General features: G+C 30.9%; 1 protein-coding gene across 4 annotated transcripts; it reads right to left on the bottom strand.

Moving 5' to 3' along the window:
• Positions 1 to 3,299: 3,299 nt before the first annotated feature.
• On the bottom strand, positions 3,300 to 20,601 carry LOC137816743 (CHD3-type chromatin-remodeling factor PICKLE). 4 transcript variants are annotated; one of them, XM_090298961.1, is made up of 34 exons: positions 20,431 to 20,601; positions 20,199 to 20,309; positions 15,553 to 15,684; positions 15,180 to 15,323; positions 14,867 to 15,016; positions 13,508 to 13,645; positions 13,268 to 13,425; positions 12,786 to 12,947; positions 12,414 to 12,658; positions 12,221 to 12,316; positions 11,998 to 12,134; positions 11,697 to 11,909; positions 11,461 to 11,568; positions 10,739 to 10,789; positions 10,565 to 10,664; positions 10,308 to 10,450; positions 10,082 to 10,185; positions 9,575 to 9,713; positions 9,244 to 9,413; positions 8,843 to 8,909; positions 8,648 to 8,770; positions 8,263 to 8,372; positions 8,099 to 8,183; positions 7,762 to 7,962; positions 7,257 to 7,410; positions 7,064 to 7,169; positions 6,899 to 6,973; positions 6,500 to 6,561; positions 5,964 to 6,040; positions 5,344 to 5,474; positions 4,668 to 5,049; positions 4,005 to 4,137; positions 3,762 to 3,835; positions 3,300 to 3,640 (listed from the first exon to the last, which is right to left on the bottom strand). In XM_090298961.1, exons 1-34 carry the CDS (start codon positions 20,479 to 20,481, stop codon positions 3,491 to 3,493), a joined length of 4,482 nt encoding a protein of 1,493 aa, XP_090155087.1. In that variant the 5' UTR covers positions 20,482 to 20,601; the 3' UTR covers positions 3,300 to 3,490. The 4 variants fall into 4 exon arrangements, with proteins under 4 accessions (XP_090155087.1, XP_090155090.1, XP_090155095.1 ...); XM_090298964.1 differs by having other exon boundaries at positions 7,064 to 7,166; XM_090298969.1 differs by lacking the exons at positions 14,867 to 15,016; positions 15,180 to 15,323; positions 15,553 to 15,684; positions 20,199 to 20,309; positions 20,431 to 20,601 and adding an exon at positions 13,747 to 13,900.

Here is a 20,601-nt window from a genome sequence, read left to right as displayed (position 1 = left end):
TTGGAATCAAACACCTTGAGCAAATAGTTTTAGCATTTGATTGAATGTCACATCATTGTATTTCATATGATTTTGAAAATATGAACAAACATGTGGCCACCTATAGCTTCCTGGAGTCACATTGCTCTTCCATGTGGAGGAAGTTACTGCAGCCACTGTTTGCTTGCCTCAGAAATGTAACATTGTTGCTTCATTTACATTAATCATTCATTTAAGTGACAGATAAAAGCATTGACAGGAATGTCCTAAAAAATGAGGTAAATTTAAATTTAAAAGCATAGTCAGTTCAAGCATTTATTTTTCTTTTTCTAAACCCAATTGTTGATATTGTTGCAATAAGTTTTGCTCCACTGCTATCTTCTTTCATTCACCTACACACCCTAAAATGGATGACAAAACTTCCCTTTTTCTTGTTAGAACCCTTTTGTGGTGTCATGCCTGCCTACTCACTCTTATTCACAGAATTTTCTTTAATTCAAGATTTGTTTATCATCATCATTCACACCATAGTTAAATAAGTAGAGAAAAAACAAAGATACATTCACTAAATTCTAAACCAAATGTGTGCATTAAAGGATCAAAGAAATTATTAAAATGAAATTGGGATTCTGATTTGAAAATAACAGGAAAAAAATAATGTACAAGTTTTGGTCATAAGTTGAATGTAGTTAATATTTGGTACTATAATGTTTCTTATATTTTTGTAAGAAGGGTACATCTCTCACTTCTGTGTTGTGCAACTATTTGATTGATCACATAGCACTATTTGATTTATTCCTGCCATGTCTTTGATATTGTGTGCATTTCTCAATCTATGACCAATGAAGGCCAATGAGGCATTCTTTGTTGTTCTTTTTTCTTAGTTTTTTAGTTAGTATGACATTAAGAAAGACAGTGTACTTGTCAAGAACAGGAAGTGAGGACAAATTACCCCTTTATTCTGCAAAAAAAAACTACCGTCCACCTATACTCCCCCTATTAGTTGTTCTGACTATCAACACTTCATTTGTCTTTCTTAGGATTTGAGATGAGATAAACTCTTGACAAGTCGCAAGCTATATTTGAAGTGTGTAATTTTAGAATTTTTGTCATTGTTTTTTTTTCTTGAATATCTAAATAACTTATAGTAAATGTCTGCACATGTATGTTATGAGTTTAGTTGGTTCATAACTATTCTTGGTATTTATCCTGTATTGCATTGAATTCAGTTGATATTTTAATTTACCTGTGTTTTTCTTTCAGATTGGATATCTGCTGACTAATGTCACAAATCCAGTGTCACCAAATTTGATCCCATTGGTGAATGACTGTCATTCCCATGAACTGATTGTATGATTGTGAGACTCTAATCATAGTACATACTAAAAATTTTATGTGTGCTAGATGGTAAACAAAAGTGACAATGTATTGACAAGATATTTCTAAATTCATTTTCGATGATTGAAAATCCAATGAAATTATTGACGTTTGTGTTGATAGATTTTTATTACTAGCTTGTTTATAAAATAAAAACATCTAAACATAATTGACATCTTACCATCTAAATCTAAATTTAAATAATTTGTATAATTTTCTAATAAAAAAATTTAGTAACATTTTTATAATGTTACTTTTTATTAAAAAAATATTACTAAAAAAATTTAGAATGTCACTTTATTAAAAAAAATTACTAAAGATTTTGAGTAGTATTTTTATAATGTTACTTTTTAAAAAAATATATAACTAAAAAGATTTAATAACATTTTTAAAATATTACTTATTTATTAAAAAAAATTACTAAAAACTTTTAGTAATATTTTTATAATATTACTGTTGTATTAAAAAATATTACTAAAAAGATTTAGTAACATTTTTAAAATGTCACATCTTTAAAAAAAAATTACTAAAAATAATTAGTAACATTTTTATAATATTACTTTCTTAAAAAAAATATTACTAAAATGATTTAGTAACATTTTTAAAATGTCACTTTTATATTAAAAAAAAGTTACTAAAAACTTGTAGTAACATTTTTATAGTGTTACTTTTTATTAAATAAATATTACTAAAAAGATTTAGTAATATTTTTAAAATATTACTTTTTTATTAAATAAATTTTACTAAAAATATTTAGTGACATGTTTGTAAATGTATCTATTAAAATGTAAAAATGTTATCAAAAAGTGTTTAGTTACATAGAATATCCGCTACATTTGATAAAATGTTAGTAAATCTTATTAGTAACATTTTCTTTGATTTAGTAAAAAAAATTTATGTTACTAATTATTATATATGTAGTAGTGAACTTTAAGTTCTTAATTATACATTATTTTATTTATATTTTTTTTTATGACTTAATAAACTTTAAGTATTTAGGATAATTTTAACTAAGATTCTATTAAAAAAATTGGTTCTATTGACTGTTTATAATATTTTCAAATTTTAGATTATACAACATAAAATACAAAATTTACATTATGAATTATATAAAATACAAATACAAATTTTACAATTTGGATTCTGCAAAATTCAAAATGTAAAAACTCACAAATATTAACTAATAGACTTTATAATCCGGAAATTCTTCAAATTTTACATTCTAAAATTAAAAAAAAAAATTGTCAATATTAATTTTAGTATTTTTGAAAGTATAAGAGAAAAATATGAAAGTGCATGAAGAATTTGTTTTGATTGAGACATACTACAAGCTTACAAGGTGGGCTTATGTCAAGCCCATAAAAGTTTTTTCAATACGCCCAATTCTCATAAAGAAAGCAAAACCTTTGAAGAAATGTCTTCACATGAATAGTGATATATTAAAAATCAATATTATTTATACAATCATTTAGTAACCACTAATTTAGTTACTTGTCAAAATATTATTATTAATTTAAATATTACTATTATATTATTATTATGAAAAGATTGTGAATTAATGCATATGAAAAGTAAATTGTATTGTTAGACTATAATTTTTCTTTGGAGTGTATTCTGAAAAAGAATGTGAGAAACTGATAGGCTTTTGTTTAGAACATTTATCACAATGAACATGTCAAGTTCCATGATTAGTCTTATAATGAATTATTGAATCATGTGCTCCAAAGCTTAGTTTGTTACAAAGATTAGATGGAGTGTTAATTACAATTAGCAACTCATTAACACAATTTCTAAGTAATTTTAAGGCAAGGATAGAGGCTGGTCTTTGTAATCAATATTTCTTCATAAGGAGTTCAATAAATAATGAGATTTGAGATTTTCATGCTACAAAGTACAACAAATTTCTCTTTCGCCATTAATGGTGGTACAATTCTTAGTTTTGATACATATTTGATACATACAACAGCAATTCTTAGTTTTGATACATATTTGATACATACAACAGATTGCTGATAAAAAAAAAAAAAAAATTCCCCATGTGATCTGAAATCTTGGTATTTCATGCATCTCTCCATCACCACATGTTTAGCTTTGCATTTAACTTCAGAACCAGACAGCAATCCCAGAACTGTATTTAATCTGCAATATCTTTACCATTTAGAATTGTATTGATATCTGCAGAAATGCTTTGGAGTAGACCCAAGTTCTGAATAGCCTGCTGTTGTGCCTGGTCTGTTGCCGTTTCGACTAAACCCATGGCGCTTTCCTCCACAGTTGAGCACATCTGCAAATATAAAGGGATATATAGTTTATAAAAATGTTTCCTACCCTCTGTTACATCATGCACTCATCCTTCATAAATAAGGCACCACTGGTGAAGACCAGTGAAACAAATATATTTGTACCTCATTGTAGAGAGATACTAATTGCAGGCGATCTTGTTCAAAGTCACATGCAGAAGTATAAATATCCTCTGTGTCTGCAGAAAAGTGGAAGGGCAAAAATCAAGTGTCTGTCTTTGGCATGCAGATAGCAACAAGAAATAGCAATAAAGGCTCTTCAAAGAAAAATACCGAAACAAAATGAATATAAAGAGAAAACAGCACTACATAATCTGATGCAAAATAGACAATTGCATAGCATTGTACCAATTCCTTTGACTTGAGGCAGATGATCAGCCACACTTTCGTCAGTCTCAGAGGCGATATTCTCTGTGACATCTACTCGCGTGCCCTTACCTTTATGTTCTTCAGTTTCCAGCTCATTTGGTTTCGAATCTCCCTGCACAAGTTCATGAATTAGTCTGATGCCAAGCAAGTTTTTAGAATTTGGAATTAAGACTCAATTCCACAAAAATGACTGATAAGATGGGAGATTAAACCACCACCCATGAAATTGCTACTGAAGTATCCAAAAAAAGGCCACAACTATTGCAGACAAGGACTGATCAACACCTGCAGAATCAGTTTCTTGTACGAGAACACTAATGTTTTTATGAGAAAAAATAAAACTGACAAAGGAGAGAGAAAGAAACAAATTTTAGAATATAGAACATTATGAGACTCTTTAAAATCTGTTAAGAACTCAAACTAAAACAAAAAACACTTGGAAGTTATTAAAATAAGCAACCAGATTTGTTTCTTTTATGTATCCTAGCACAATTAAACAACCAGCTACCTTAACAGAACGAATCTTCCAAGACAAAAATAGCATGATCAACTAACATTTTGGCCATATATCCATGAATTCCAATGAGAAAAAACTTGAGTAATAAAATAGAAGTTGAGTACAATGGAGTCTAATGCACTTACATAGTATTCTTTTTGGCACTCAGCGTTGAGACCTTTTTCCAAGAGACGAAACCTTTTCTTTATAAACTCAGTCTGTGCTTTCTGAATTTGTTTATAGTCATGCCCCACCACAGACTTACGGAATGCTTGGACTTGCTTCCGACGATGACTAGAACCACGCGAAACACTCTTCTTAGATTTGGTGAAGCTCGATTCCACGTTTGTCATATTTGCACCGTCAGCAGCAATGTCACTCCTAACATTCTCACCGGATGGGGGGCAGCTAGACTGCACATTTGTCACATCAGACTGTAGAACTGGAATATTCAACTCCTGACAGATAACCTTCTGAAGATTCAGATCCTTATCTTCAGCAATATCATGCCACCTTTCATAACCATGCCTTGAAAAGAAAAGAATCAAGTTTAGAAAAGTTACACCGTTAGAGCACAGCAAAACACCTTCTAGATTCTTGTCTCACAAATCATAAAATGAAATGGAAATACCAGCAAAAATGTACAATACAAATTTATGGTATTCAAGCCTAAAACTCTTTCATGGTTAATAACATGCTGTTGGAACTTGGAACATCTTTCACATTAAATTGTTTAAATTCGGAGAGGCGTTTCAGAAAGATAAAATAGAATTCAATTGACCATGCCTACAATGATAGGGAAATTTATCTACTAAAACATACTTCAACATGGCATGCAGTAGCACTACATCGTGCTCCTCCTTCCAGATCTTTGTAGCCTTCAGACCTGGATAGCGTGATAAGATATCATCTGAGAAAAGTGGAGTTTCAGGATTTTCTGATATAAACTTCACCTGTCATTCCAAGACAAAGAAAACATTCATCAGCTAGAGATAATATTAACTTTTGAAAACACCCTTTCAACAAAATAGAAAACAGAAAAGCAATGAAATTAGATGCATAGGTTTAAATTTTTTCACATGATATTGATCACCAATTCATGATCAATAAAAAGAGGTGAAAAATATTAATTTTATTTGGCTGGAGATAGAAAAAGACCGCACCATTCATCCATATGCTATTATCCCAAATATTTTCTAGAATATGGTTGTTAGAATACGTAAATATGGTCATTCAGTAGCTACTTATTACCCATTCTCCATACAATATTAACGTTTAAGTAGTTAAATGTTCCTGAACTGATTTTTAAACAAGAACTCCATTTTAGTAATTTGGAATAATTTTTTTATATTGGTGCAAGGTGGAAACAAAGAGAATAAATAGTATGCTAAACACAAGCAATAAAAAGCTTAAAACCCAAAAGAATTATTTGAAAAACTTACTTTCTCTCTTAGAAGGAGCAGAGCTGCAATCCTTACAAGCACATCTGGTATTTGAAGTCCTTCTTTTGGAACTCCATCTAAAGACACATTGTATTCAGTATTAAAGGTAATAAATTACTTTGCATCACTTAGTAGTATAAGTTTCTCATCTCTGTAGTGAATTGGGACTGCTAAGAATCCTAAGCCCTTTGGGCCTTCATAAGAGTAAGAGGAAGAAATTCTGATCGTGCAACGATACATTACAACAATGCATGGATGGCTAGGATTATTTTTCATCAAAAGTCATGTGATTGTTTAAAAAATTCATGTGAAAAAACCTCAAATGATTTTTTTTAATCTTAATCATTCAAAATAAGATCTAATGTTCAGAATAATTATTCCTCAACTAAAACAAAAGCTTCATAGGAATTGAACAGAAATCAAATATCAAAGATTTCAAAAAACTCTCATAAAATCTAACGAGCAGAGAGGGAAAATAAGTGAACTGAGAATAACAAAAGAAACTGACAAAATATCAGAGCAATAAGAATCCATACCTGTGAATGTAGGGGAATCAGTAATTTCTTCCGCAATATGAGACAAAAAGAGTTGTCCATACCTGTTCAAAAGAACGAATGCAAACAGTTGATGAAATAGTATGAGAATAAATTAGTTTTGAATGAAACTTAACATGCAGTTCACCCGAGTATTATTATGCTGAAACAAGCATTTAGTAAGCAATAACATCATGTTAGTATTATTATCTTACCCGAGTATACATATACACAATATTCTTATCATTATATGCCACTATTTTAGTATTCATATGGGCTCAATTGTCATGTAATTCCCCCTCAAAGAGAAGAGGATACAATAAAAGGTTTAAGATCAATAGCACTAAAACAAGCATAGCATTAAATTATGCAACAACAAAATGGAAAATGAGAGATAAATACATGTGGATTTCTTCAAAACTCTTCTGTTTCATGCGGGCAGTAAAGTCTGACCAGTCAAAATCACCCACTCCAAATCTGTTATTGATTCACCAAATCAGATTAACAACAATATTTCTATGTCATAAGGTTTGAGACTAGACATGACCATAAACAACAGGATATAACCTCATTAAAATTTGAACAAAATCAGCCCTTTGATTTCGACTAAAACCAAGTACTTTCAGCGATCTTCCTTTCCCTTCCATTACTGGAAGTGGCTCAGGGCTCTCTGCTGTAAATGAGTAAAAGAAAATTAAAATCACATTCAAGGACAGATATTGAAAGTCCATCACTATTACTAATCAATATTGATAATTACCGCGATCTTTGGTTTTGTGAGGTTTGGTTTTGTGAGGCCTTGTGGTAGTATCAAATGAAATGGAATCATCCTCACTAAGATCCACTTCATAATTGTCATCTTTAACATCTTCACCATCGGAGCTTAGATCTCCCCAACGAGTAGAGCCTTCTCCCTTAAAAGAAATCGTAGGGGAATTGGAAAAATCGTCAATATGATACAACCTTAAACACAACTAAAATATGATAAAAAAAATTAACAAATTTGAAAAGGTAAAAAATGTGAGCCCAAAATTCCAATGTGAGCATCTATATGTGAATTTATATGTTGAAGATCCCATAAAGACTAGAGATATGATCAAATTTGGTGAGGTTAACTTAGACTTAAAATCTACTTTCTGATATGGTATTGGAGTATAATCTACCATGAGTTCTTGGACTTATCATATCACCCATTAAGTTGTTATGGGATATACCTTTCTTACAAATTAATACTTGTTAGCAGCATAAAACACTGCATAACATACCTGCCACTTGGTGCAGGTTCGCTTCCCTTTGCCTAAGGCATTTAACTCTTCAGCTCTCTGTTGTTCATATCTTTCTTTCAACAGCTCTTCCCAGTGATTTGCTTTTTTCAAACTGGCAGCAGAGGATTGATTCTCAGTTGCTACATTTTCTGCCACCTCCTCTGCTACCTCAGCCTCCTCGATGTATTCGAAATTTGCTACCTATAGAACATGATATATTTAGTCAATACAGCAAAGAATCTGAAATAATGGGAACAAAGAGATTCTAAGCAATTATTTCATAGAAAAAGAGTGGGAACACAAGAAAGCATGTGCAAAATTATATAATGGAATAAACCTTGAAGGCCTTCAGAAATCCATCTTCATCTTCACCATCCAAAGCAGGCGCCTCTTCATTACCAACTTCATCACGATTCAGCAACCTATTATGAAGAGAAACACATCAAATAAAATTCTTAAATTTAACCATACTTTACATCAGGAATGAATGTTCTTGATTACCTATCGATTGCATCAGCATCGTAATGAATTTGGCGAGATTTGCCTGCTTCATCATTTTCATCAGCAAATAACTCTTCTGAGCCGTATCTTACAATATCATCTAGCTCCTCCTAATCACGATTAAATAAGTAGTTACAATCAAAACTTCATAAATACCAATTCTTAACTGGATAAAGTTCAATTTTCATTGTCAGGAATTCAAACTATCATTTGTTTGACAAAAGAAGAGATTTTATATGTTCCTGGTCCATACCATTATTGATTATTTTTCTTAAAATAAACACAATACGTAGTAAGATAGCAAGTAATTAATCTGAATTACATGTGTTCCTTGGAAATGAGAGTGAATTACAACATACAACGTCATTATAAATGTAAAATTTACCTGCTTGATGTTTTCAGACTGCAGCTTCCCTACAACAAGGTGTTCTAAGACCATTTTCTTTTTGGTCATCTGAATCATCTTCTCTTCAATTGTTCCCCTTGTTATAAGCCTATACACCATGACCTACAATAGAAGAACTACTGTGAGCTTTCTGTCAACAATAATCAACTACATATTAATGAAAACAACTCCAACCTTCCTCGTTTGCCCAAGGCGATGCGCCCTGGCCATGGCTTGCAAATCAGCATGAGGGTTCCAGTCGCTGTAGTTTAAAGTAGGGCAGATCAGTCAGTTGTAGGCAAAAATTATTGAATTAAAATACACAATAAACAACAGAAAACTATAGAGAACAGAGATAGCAAACCAGCTTAAAGAGAAAGGATAAGAACACTATACTACTCTATTTAAACCAAAAACTTAATGTTTCTGCTTGATATGGATGCCAGAATCAAAATGAGTATAGAGAAAGTTGTATGATTTAACAGTACACTGTCAAGACTATGAAAAATATCTATTAATGTGATTTGAATATGTGTAAAAAAGGTGAGGGGAGGGAAAAAAAGGAAAAGAAATGTTGAAAACATGTAAAGCTTCACCTGTCGTATAGAATAACTGTGTCAGCTGTAGTAAGGTTTATCCCCAACCCCCCAGCTCTTGTAGATAGAAGGAAACAAAATCTTGAAGAATCTTCAGCATTGAACAAATCTATCTTTACTTGTCTTTCAGCACCTCCAACCTTGCCATCTATCCTCTCATATTGCCATTGCTAATGTTTAAAAGAGAAGGAAAACAAATTCAACATCATACAAAATAAATTTTTTTGCAAATTCTGAATGAACAAAACAAAAATTACATGAAACAGTCCCTGAATTTATCTCCTTTTATCTTAAGTCAAAGCATGCTGTCATAGATGACTAACTGGCTTACCCTATAAGAACAGTAATCTTCCAGCAAGTCAAGCATTCTCTGAAATTGGGAATATATAAGGACTCTATGACCTTGCACTTTAAGTTTCACCATCAACTTGTCTAACAATTGCAACTTCCCAGATGATTCAAGTAATTGCCTATGAAATAGAAATGAAGGAAAACGATAGTAAATCAACCATAATATTAACCAATAAAAAATGTTAATGTTAATGACTTTAAACATTAAATACTTTAGCTTAGGTGCAAAAGTTAACAATTATAAACTTCATATACTTTCTCTTTTACTTTGACAGGAACTTGGTTTAAAGTTGTTTGGATTTCCATACGGTTCAGATTGGTTTAATTGTATTCAGAATGCTGCATATGAAATGGTACACACTTTGTAGACTAAATCAAGTTAGGATTGCAACCCATAGTGATACATTATCGTTCTTTCATTTAATTAAAAAAGAATCAATGTTTCAAACAGATAATGGCACTCAGATAATATAGCATGTGAGCTTACTCATGTGCCTGATTGTCATCATTAAGAACAGGTTGAACTCCTTGTAACATGAAGGGGTGGCAGCACAGCTTACGCAGTTCCATAACAACATTGATAAGAGAAATCTGCATTAAAAGTATACAAAACACATGAGAAAAATATTACTGACATGTTCATTTTCATCCTCTTAAAGCTAAGTTAAGAATATAACACCAAAAAGTTCAGTTCATCAAAAAATGAATCTTACTTGTGCACCACCTTGGCGGGTTAATATCTCATAATTACGTGTCAAAATTGCCTTATAGTATTCTTTCTGTAGACTGCTTAATTCAACACGTAAAATAAGTTCCTTTTTTGGAGGTAGTTCCGTCAACACATCCTTCTTCATTCCTGCATGGCATAAAAAATTTGAATCCAAATTTTAGATATTCATATTTTGTAAACAAATTACTAACTAGATCATCATAACTGTGGAATAAGGAAGATTCTAAGATAGATGTATACTTCGCAAGAGATGTGGTGCCAGCATTTTATGCAGTCTCAAAATCTGCTCCTCTCTGTTGATATCCTTAAACTCTTCCTGGAACTCCTCTAAACTTCCAAACTATAAAAAGCCAAACAAAATATATTAAAAACTTACAATCATACATTCTCTTAGAATATAACTCCACTACTAACCTTTCCAGCATCAAGGAAGTGCATAAGCATAAAAAGTTCATCCAAATTGTTCTGAAAAGCAAAGAGCAAGTTGTCAAATAGGTTTCAAAATTTCATTGCATGTACCATAGGCAAAAATAAAAGAAAAAATAGTAAGAGCTAGTTCAAGGGTTCAAAACAATGTCATAAATACCTAACAAACACAGTGCAGAGTTCATAATCAATATTCATTTTATTTTTTCTGACCAAAAAATAAATAAGCAATAAAAGAATAAAAACATAAATAAATGGTCAACCTCAACACAATTGAGTTAGTGTGATAAGTTATTTTATAAACATCCCTTTATTTTCATTCTACTACACAAGTTTCCGGATTATTACATATAGAAAGGATGAGAATGTAATTTATGTTATTTTTATCAATAGAATATTTTTTATAACATAATTTAATTAATAAAAATAAAAGAGCCAATAATGGTGGTGCTACATAATTTTGTACTATTTTTTAATTGTTCATTTGCTGTTACATCTTTTTCTTCTATTCCTATTGACTGTTTTCCTATTTGTGTGTTCCATCCACCATGAAAGAATTTAGGAAAATAAAATTCTTCACTCTAATCACCAGACATGCTTTGTAAGCATTAAACAGAAACCCTAATAAAAAACAAACACCCATGTTAAAAGATTCTAAGACATCATAAGTAAATCATCAATGGCACAATGGCATGAGTTTAAGAATAAACCTGAAGAGGAGTTCCAGTCAAAAGCACACGATGTTTGGTGGAATATTGCTTCAAAGCAGAAAACAATCTAGAATTTTTGTTTTTGAGACGGTGACCCTCATCAACTATCTGCATTTAGATAAAAAAAATCCATTTGTCCACATTATTCACAAAACCAAAAATAAAAATAAAAATAAAAGGCATGCTTTAATTTTATCTAAATGGTTCTAGAACTTGAATGATGACTAGAAGTGTACCATGCTCTCCCACTTTATAGGTTTCAAAGATGATGAATCAGAATTTATCATCTCATATGAAGTCAAAAGGACATCAAACTTTATCCTTCCTTGTTTGCTGTCATAAACACTCTTTTTAGATTTATTTTTCTTTTTCACATTTTGATTCTTCGGAAAGTAAAACTCATACTCTCTGATTATAGCACGAGCATTAGCAGATCCAAAATACATAACCTGCACAAACCAACATACACTTAGAACAATAACACTTAAACCCTAAACACATAAATGGAAATATAACTAAAGAATCACATATGCATACCACATTCATGTGAGGTGCCCAAGTTGCAAACTCACGTTCCCAGTTTCTTAATGTTGAAAGCGGAGCAACCACCAGATGTGGAGAAACATTCTCTTCAAAAAGAGATGCTAAGAAAGCAATACTTTGAATGGTTTTTCCTGAAAAAGAAAAACTCAGTCTCTAAGATGACACTACTGCTTGAAACTCCAAATTAATAATAAAGGGATGAGAGACAAATAAGTACCAAGTCCCATTTCATCAGCAAGTATAACATGAGTTTGCTTGGACCATGAAAATCGTAAGAAGTTCAATCCTTCAAGCTGATAGGGATGCAGTGAACCTTCATATATGAAAGCAGGTGATTAAGTTCGTCCAAATTTGATTAAATAATATGAAACATAGTATTGTTGGAAGAATCAATCGGTCAAAATACATACCCCCTGAAAGAAATTGTGGACTACTTTCGTACTGCAAAAACTCTTTCTGCAGATTATTCGATTCAGAACCAAACTGAATACTACTTTTCTTACTAGACGAAACTTTCCTTGATCTAGACTGAAATGTGTTGAATCTTTCTATTTCTGTTTGAAATGCAGAGATATCTGCCTCCAGCTCCCAATAGCACTCATCGTATGGAAGCTCTTTCCACTTCACAAGATATTCCTTCTTGTCATCGCTACCACTGTACCATTTAAAACAACACACTCCATGACTCAGTCTAAATTTTAATCATGTCAAGTTAGGAATATGTTCATCACATATTAGTTTTCAAATAAGGAAATTGGAAATAAACTTTGTTATGGATGAACCTGCAAGCAATTATTCGATCAACCATAGTCCATTCAGATCTAATGGGAACAAAATCTTCATTAGGATTCTTGGCTGCTGCCATACGACGATGGAAGCTGTTTACTTTGATCTTTAGACCCGGCTGAGTCTTGTAAGTCTTCAAAAACTCTTCCTCGGGAACCCTAAAGAGAGAAAAATTGTAACTGGTAAATAGATAATATATAAAAAAACTCAGATCCAATAAAAAAACTCAACATGCAGTTTTGAAAAGTGAAATCAATGAACGAGATATTCAAAACTAACAACTGTAGTGATACAATAAGAGTGAGCAAGACTGCAAGATTCAGATCGAATAAAAACTCAACATGCAGTTTTGAAGAGAAATCAATGAACAAGATATTCAAAACTAAAAACTGTGGTGAACAATAACAGTGAGAAAGACTTCAAGATTCAAAAAAAGGAATAGAAAGTTATGAAATAACAAAATAATCAATGAATCTACCATGTGCAGTGCAAATATGAGAGTCCCTTCCACTTAACAAGATATTGCTTGACAAGAGTCTGCTTTGACTCCAACTTTGTTGCATCACTCTCACCAGCTGCTACCACAGAACGCATCTCACAATCTAATATCTTATCAATACCATTCATTGGGCTAGCCTGCAAAAGTAGCTGATATTATTAGTACAATCGTAAAGCCATCACTCAAGCATTACATTTGTTAAAGGTATCATAGACTTACACACAGAGGGCACCTCCAATTGTCTCGAATGAGGCTTCTAACTGGTGAGATTATACAACTTGGATGGAAAGAGTAGCTGCATGTTTCACAGCTCAGAAGATCTCCTTTTTCTCCACAAGCTTGACATGCATTCTCTTTCTAGTATTCCGAAGGATAGAAATATCGAAACATGGAATGAAAGAAAAAAGTGAGATATTTACATGTTTTACGTAACAAAATCAAATGAGCATTGATAATACCTGTTGCAAGATACCAGACATATGTGTAAAAACTTGTTTTGAGCAATGGTGGGAAATCATGGCTAACTGGGGAACCTTCACCGTGTAGGCTAAACAATGTTTGAGAAAGAAAAAAACTAGAGCTCTCTGTATCACTCTCAACAATGGTGTGAATTGCCTTGAGTCTTCATGTCTTTATAGTAACAGTTTAGTCACTATATTAATTAATTTTTATTTTTTTCAAATTAGTTTTTATTTCATGATAGTGATGTGGTTGTTTAGTTGTCATCAGTTGTTAATTGGATGTTCAAGTAATTATTTTAAATAAAATCATAATATTGATAATTCATTTTTTTCTCTACGTTCATCTTACAACTCTTAATATTATTATTTTAATTATTTTTTACATTGTTTAATTATAAATTTATCCTTTAACTGTCACATCAAGAGTTGTATTACAAATGTATCCTTTATTACATTTTTTTTATTAAAACTATCACATCAAAAAATTATATAGAACTTAAGAACTTGTGAAAAATATAATTTTTCTTTTATTTTTAGTTAAATCTCACTTTTAAATGTATAAGGAATGTGTTATGCAAATAACTTCTTTTAGTTTGAGTTCAGAGGTTTTATACCTTTTTATTTAAGAGTCGGGACATTTCTCAAATGCTTTTTTAATTTAATTTATTTATTTTGATAAAAAAAAATAATTGTTTAGTTAAATAAAAAATTTATAACAGTTGGAGTTTCATTCAAATACTCTTTGCCGTTTAAAAAAATCATTCAAATACTCTTTTTAATTTTATTTATTTATTATTGATAAAAAAAATATTTAATTAGATAAAATTTCGATGAAGATCAATGTTTATATAGAATAAGCATAATCATGAGATTTGAAATTATATATATATATATATATATATATATAAACTTTATTTAAGTGATCTCTAGAAACTAAAAACAGCCTTGAGGTACAATTAAAAGCATCCATAGAGATTGCAATTGGTAATGGCAATTAAAACGACTTTTAGATTATTGTGCTTGTATTTTTAAAATTAATTGTAACAATATAAAATAAAAAGTATAACTTAAATCAAAATTAAAATTGTGAACTCAAGAAGGAAAAGAAGCAACTTACAGTGTCACTTCTTTCAATTTTCACAAGGTTTTCTTCAAGGTTTTTGCTGAGTAAAATACCAGCATCTTCTTCATCTGACTCATAAAGAATATAATTTGGCTTCTTTTTACAGGATCTTTCACGAAGCCGCTCAACCAAGCCACTCTCATTCTGCCATGATCAAAATTTCTCATAAGCAAGCACAAAGAACATCAGAACAATTTTTTATATCATCATCAATTATCAGAGATATGCATGCAAACACAATGAAGGAAAAAAATATGACCTAAATAAGTTAAAATTGTTAGCACAAAGAGGGAAGGAAGCAACTTACAGTGTCACTTGTATCAATTTTCTTGTTTTTTTGTTTAGGTCTCCCACGTTTCCTAGGGAGAATAACTGAATCGTCGTCATCAGAATCATCAATAGTGTATTTTTTCTTCCTTTGACTCGATCTTCCACGAAGCCCTTCAACATTCTGCTAAGATAGAATTTTCTCATAAGCATGCAGAAATATACAACACAATATCAGTTAACAAAAAGGTTAAGAGCATAAATAGTATATATCAAAGAATTTTAAACTTTTCCATTTCTCAATTACATAAGTTTAATAGGAAGTTCAACATTGGTTTCTTCTGTTACAGTAAAATATCATTAACTATCAATTAATGATTAAGCATTTCCCACAAAAATGAGAAGTAACTTACAGTATCATTTCCATCAATTTCCACATCTTTTTCTGTAGATTTCCCATGTTTTCTAGGGGATATAACTTGATCCTCCTCATCTAACTCATAGAAGCTGTAACGGGGTCTACATTTGGATGAGGTACTCATCGTCTGGTGAAAAAATATAGAATTTATGCATAACTAAGAGAGAACTTCATATCAATTAAGAGGATATTTAAAACACCTTGCTATCGAAAAAAAAATTATTTAATACATCTTACCATACCAAAGCCATGATTAAAGACATCATTTTCGTATCATAACATACAAAATAGATAGAAGAACCAATTTCTGTGCAACAGAAGTAATAATTCTTTTCATGAAAAAATTATAAGTCATTTTCAGCTTTCCATGTTTATCTCCCAGTTTAATTCTGCAATTATTTCCTTTTCCATAAAAAATAAGACTATGGTCCATTCCTCTTAATAATGCAGGTGAAATAAGGAGGGAAAAACAATAATGATATATAGGTCATCAATAAATTTATTGTTTGCTGATAAAAAAAATCTCATGCATCAATAAATTTATTCTTTGAAAAACATCATTTCAATCTCAGATTAACTCTAACAAAATTCTAAAACAAAACGGCTTACATAAATAAACAGCATTTGCAACATACATTCACATAAAACAAAAGAACAGCATCAACAAACACTAAAAACAATCCAAAACATGCAAACCACAAGGATTCAGATCAAACTACGAAACAACTGAAAAAGAAAAAAGACAAAACAACACATCGGAAGACCATCTGGATGCTCATTTGAGGAATCTTGTAGAACAAGTATGCTATCCAGGGTAACACTTCAAGGTTTAAAAAACGCAGACAAGAGTGAAACCCTAGAACCTCATCATAGTCATGCAAGGTTCCGTAATCAAGTTTTCAAGAATACAGAAGAATTCATAAGACACCAACAACAGTGGTTTTGAAAACTTACAAAGAATAATAAAAACCAAATTTGTAAGGAAGAAAGAAACAACTCAACCAAGGACTTATAGTGACTAAGCTAACAGCAAAGGACTATAATGGAGTGAAGATAAGTTGGTGAGAACTTTAGAAATTGGAAGAGAAAGAGATTTGAATTCAAAAAGAAGCAAAGAAAGCTCACTTCTTACTGTGAGCATGAAAGTAGAAGAAAGAGTGGAATAGAGACATGATTAATAGGTACGAGGTAGTTATTAGGTTATAATAAAAAAACTAATATAATTATATTAATATGTTTTATCTTTTAAACATTATTTACAGGTAAAGAATAATATGTGTTTGTTGAGAAGTGACTTTTCTTCCTCTAGTGTTATTTTGAACCTTTTGAAAAAGAAAAAAAAAACATTTCACTGTGTACTTCTAAAACTGTCATAATGAATAATTATTTTTTTCAATTTATCTTGAAATTTTTATATTTATTTATAATAATAAAAATATTTAAATAAAGGTGGAAGAACATACATAAGAATAATACCGAAACTGTATCTGTTTACAGAAAGTTTTGACCAAATTTGTTTTAAGCCCACAAAAGTATTGTATTATATATTTTTTATTACAAAATCATATATTCATATCATATATAGTATTAAGTATATAAATTAAATCTCTGAAATCAAGGTTAGAATGTTTTTATCAAAAGAACAAGAATTGAAGTATGTAAAAGATGTAAAAAATAAAATTAGAAAGTAATACTACTAATAGTATAGATCTTTGTTAAAAATATGTAGGCATCAAAGTATCTTTAGATAATAAAATTTAATTTTTTTAAAACCTTGTAATTATGAAAATAAATTTCGTATTCAAGAAAAAAATTCTGACTAAACATTAAATGTATATTAATATAAATAATAAAATAACTCTATTTCAATATGTTTGTGTTACTTAGTAGTTACAAGAAGATGAAATGTGAGTCTAAATATATATTTTAGTAGTTTTTCTTATATAAATCAAGGAAATATTAATTAATTATTAATTATGTCGTTTATTTATACGTGATAAACGTGTGCATTAATTTCATCACTTACATGTACAAAACCCTAATATATTTTTATTACTATTGGTAACTTTGCATTGTCCTTAGAAGCCGAAAATGAGATGATTACACGAAGTTGAATAACTCAACTTGTATTAGTAACATCTCCCGAGACTATTAGGTTTAATGCAAATGTCTTTTTTCTTTTAGAATCTTACGTGTAACAAACAGTTGCTTTAAAAAATAATTAAATACTTAAATATTATGATTTTATTGAATTAAAAAATAATTTTAATAGAAAAATGAAACTTATTAACAAATCTAAGGATATGAATGATCACCTCTATTACTCTATAAGTCAATGTTACACTTCATATACTTATTACCAAATAAAAATATTTTAGTAATCTGTTATAAAGCACTATCCATTATAAAGCATTAATATCAAATCAAAGACAGTTATTATGGCTGATTTTATTACATATTATTTATCAAATAATATAATATTTTGTAATACAAGTGTTGTGAATAACTTTTTATTCTTTCAATCTAAAAATATATATATAAACAATAAAATAATATATATATATATAGTTATAATTCAATGATAAATAAAATTTTCAATTTATATAACATTATAGTTTGATATAAATATATTGATGTAATTAATGTTAACATGGATTAATCTGTATCTATTTTAAAGGATCAAAATTACTTTTCAATTTCACATTTCAATTTCTTTTAATTTTATGATCAAATATAAATTACTTTTTAAAATTATCCGTGCACATTGATGAACATAGGTTAATAATTTAAGTTATGAATTTAAAAATTTATATTCACCTTATTAAAAAAAATTCTGTAAGGATAATACCCACAATGATGGTCATAAAATCTATGTTATGCTGCTTTGAGTTGGCTTCAGGATTAAAAGTCAACTTTTCAAAAAGCCAACTGGGAGAGGTGGGCATAAGGCAACCCCAATTGTGAATATACCGTCTATCCTTGATTGTGAGGTTATGAAGGTTCCTTTCACATACCTGGGTATGGCGTGGGCAGTAACCACAGGAGAACTAATTTTTGGGGGCAAAGTCATTGAAAGATAAGGAAAAGATTGGACAGGTAAAAAGGGAAATTTCTATCTTTGGTGGGGAGAATATGTATGCTCAAATCTGTTTTGTTGTCAATACCCCTATTTTATATGTCGTTCTAAAGTCAGTGGTAGATACCATCAAGAATATCTAGAGAAAGTTTCTATGGGGGGAGGAAGGTAAGAAGATAGAATGGGTGACATGGGAAAAGGTGTGTGAACCTAGAGAGGCGGGTGGACTAGGGACGAGGGACGAAGGAACCAATAGTACATTGAATGAGGCTCTTTGGAGCGTCATTAACTACTGCCTGGAGAGTTTTGATTGACAGGCTTCTGACGCGAGCTAATTTGAAGAGAATGGGGTTAGTCCTGGAAAGCAATAGGTGTGTTATGTGTGGGAAGATGAGGAAAGTGGAAGTCATGTATTCTTTGGATGTAGAGCAGCTTAGAGAGTATGGTGCCTCTGTAGTGAATGGGTGGGGGAACCAACAATATTTCATAAGGAAGGCAAATCTCATTTCCTACAGTTTAATCTGAACTGGGCTACACAAGAGATAAACAGATCTTAGAGTTGTATTTGGATTGCAATGGTCAGAGAAAATTGGAAACAAAGGAATCAAGTCATTTTTAAGAAATTTGGGTCCCTGATTGGATCCTTTATCATGTTATATGTTGTTTTTTCATTATCTTGATATGTAACTGGTTTACCTGTTATGTGCATTACCTATTGGTTAGAATTGTATTTCTCTTTATCTGTGTCTATTGGGTGGAAAGGTCATATGGTAGGGATGCAGGGACAATGATTCTCTTAGTAGTGGAGTCATATATACGTTACAAAAAGGACGACGTTGAAGAAGGGACAAGGAAGATGTTAGTGTAGAAGCAGTTTATTAATCAGAAAACGGTTATGGGTTATTTTTGCTGCAGCAAGCAGGACAAGTTTGTTAAGGGGTCTGTTAGGCAAAAAATTGACCTGTAAGCCCATGTCCAAATGTTGTCAATCTTGGTCAATGTTATGCATGCACGTTTTGTGTGATTGGTAGACCAGCCTCTGGTGCTTAAAAGATGTGGATGTGTGAAGAGTGTGATTCAAGGCAGTGAAGTGCCCATGGAAGTAGATTGGCAACAGAGGTCGGGCTTCACTTTGGCAATAAAATGTTGTACACAGGGTAAATGTTTGGAATTGTTGCAATGGGAAGGGAGCTAGCTAGACATCAAGTTTTAGATTGTTAAAATTCCAGTAGCTAGCTAACAATCAAGTTTTTTGTTTTGCTGGTTTTTGCAAAACCAGTTCTGTTTGGGTAGGGGTTGTTTAAGTAGTTTAAGATTCTTAAGTTAAGTAGTGTGTCACTTAACTTTGTTTTTCTTTGTTGATTGTTTAAATTAAGAGCATCTTATGTATAAAGATTGAGACACCCCTAAAATATTTTATTTTATTCTATTAATTCATTGCTGATAAAAAAAAACATACTTTCTAAACATTAAGCAACCCGAATAAAAACCAACACCCATGTTAAAAGATTCCAAGACATCATAAGTAAATCATCTAAGGCACAAATGCATGAGTTTAAATAAACCTGAAGAGGAGTTCCAGACAAAAGCACACGACATTTGGTGGAATATTGCTTCAATGAAGAAAATAGTCCAGAATTCTTGTTTTTGAGATGGTGACCCTCCTCATCAACAATCTGCATTTAGATATACAAATCCATTTGACCACATTATTCACAAAACCAAAAATAAAAATAAAAGGTATGCTTTAATTTTATCTTAATGGTTCTAGAACTTGAATTATGACTAGAAGTGTACCATGCTCTCCCACTTTATAGGTTTCAATGATGATGAATCAGAATTTATCATCTCGTATGAAGTCAAAAGGACATCAAACTTTATCCTTCCTTGTTTGCTGTCATAACCACTCTTCGAAAAGTAAAACTCACACTCTCTGATTATAGCACGAGCATTCGCAGATCCAAAATA

Source organism: Phaseolus vulgaris, chromosome 1 (assembly GCF_051622355.1).
Source record: "Phaseolus vulgaris cultivar YP4 chromosome 1, ASM5162235v1, whole genome shotgun sequence".
In the NCBI taxonomy this organism is placed as follows: domain Eukaryota; kingdom Viridiplantae; phylum Streptophyta; class Magnoliopsida; order Fabales; family Fabaceae; genus Phaseolus; species Phaseolus vulgaris.
This window is presented reverse-complemented; position numbering and strand designations above follow the sequence as displayed.

Excerpts from the sequence above, each read along its gene's own strand:
- LOC137816743 (XM_090298961.1), bottom strand. The coding sequence starts at position 20,481 with ATGATAAATTCTGATTCATCATCATTGAAACCTATAAAGTGGGAGAGC. Across the intron at positions 8,184-8,262 it reads GATGCTGATGCAATCGATAG|GTTGCTGAATCGTGATGAAG; the intron begins GTAATCAAGAAC and ends TCTTCATAATAG. Across the intron at positions 7,170-7,256 it reads TCACAAAACCAAAGATCGCG|CAGAGAGCCCTGAGCCACTT; the intron begins GTAATTATCAAT and ends ACTCATTTACAG.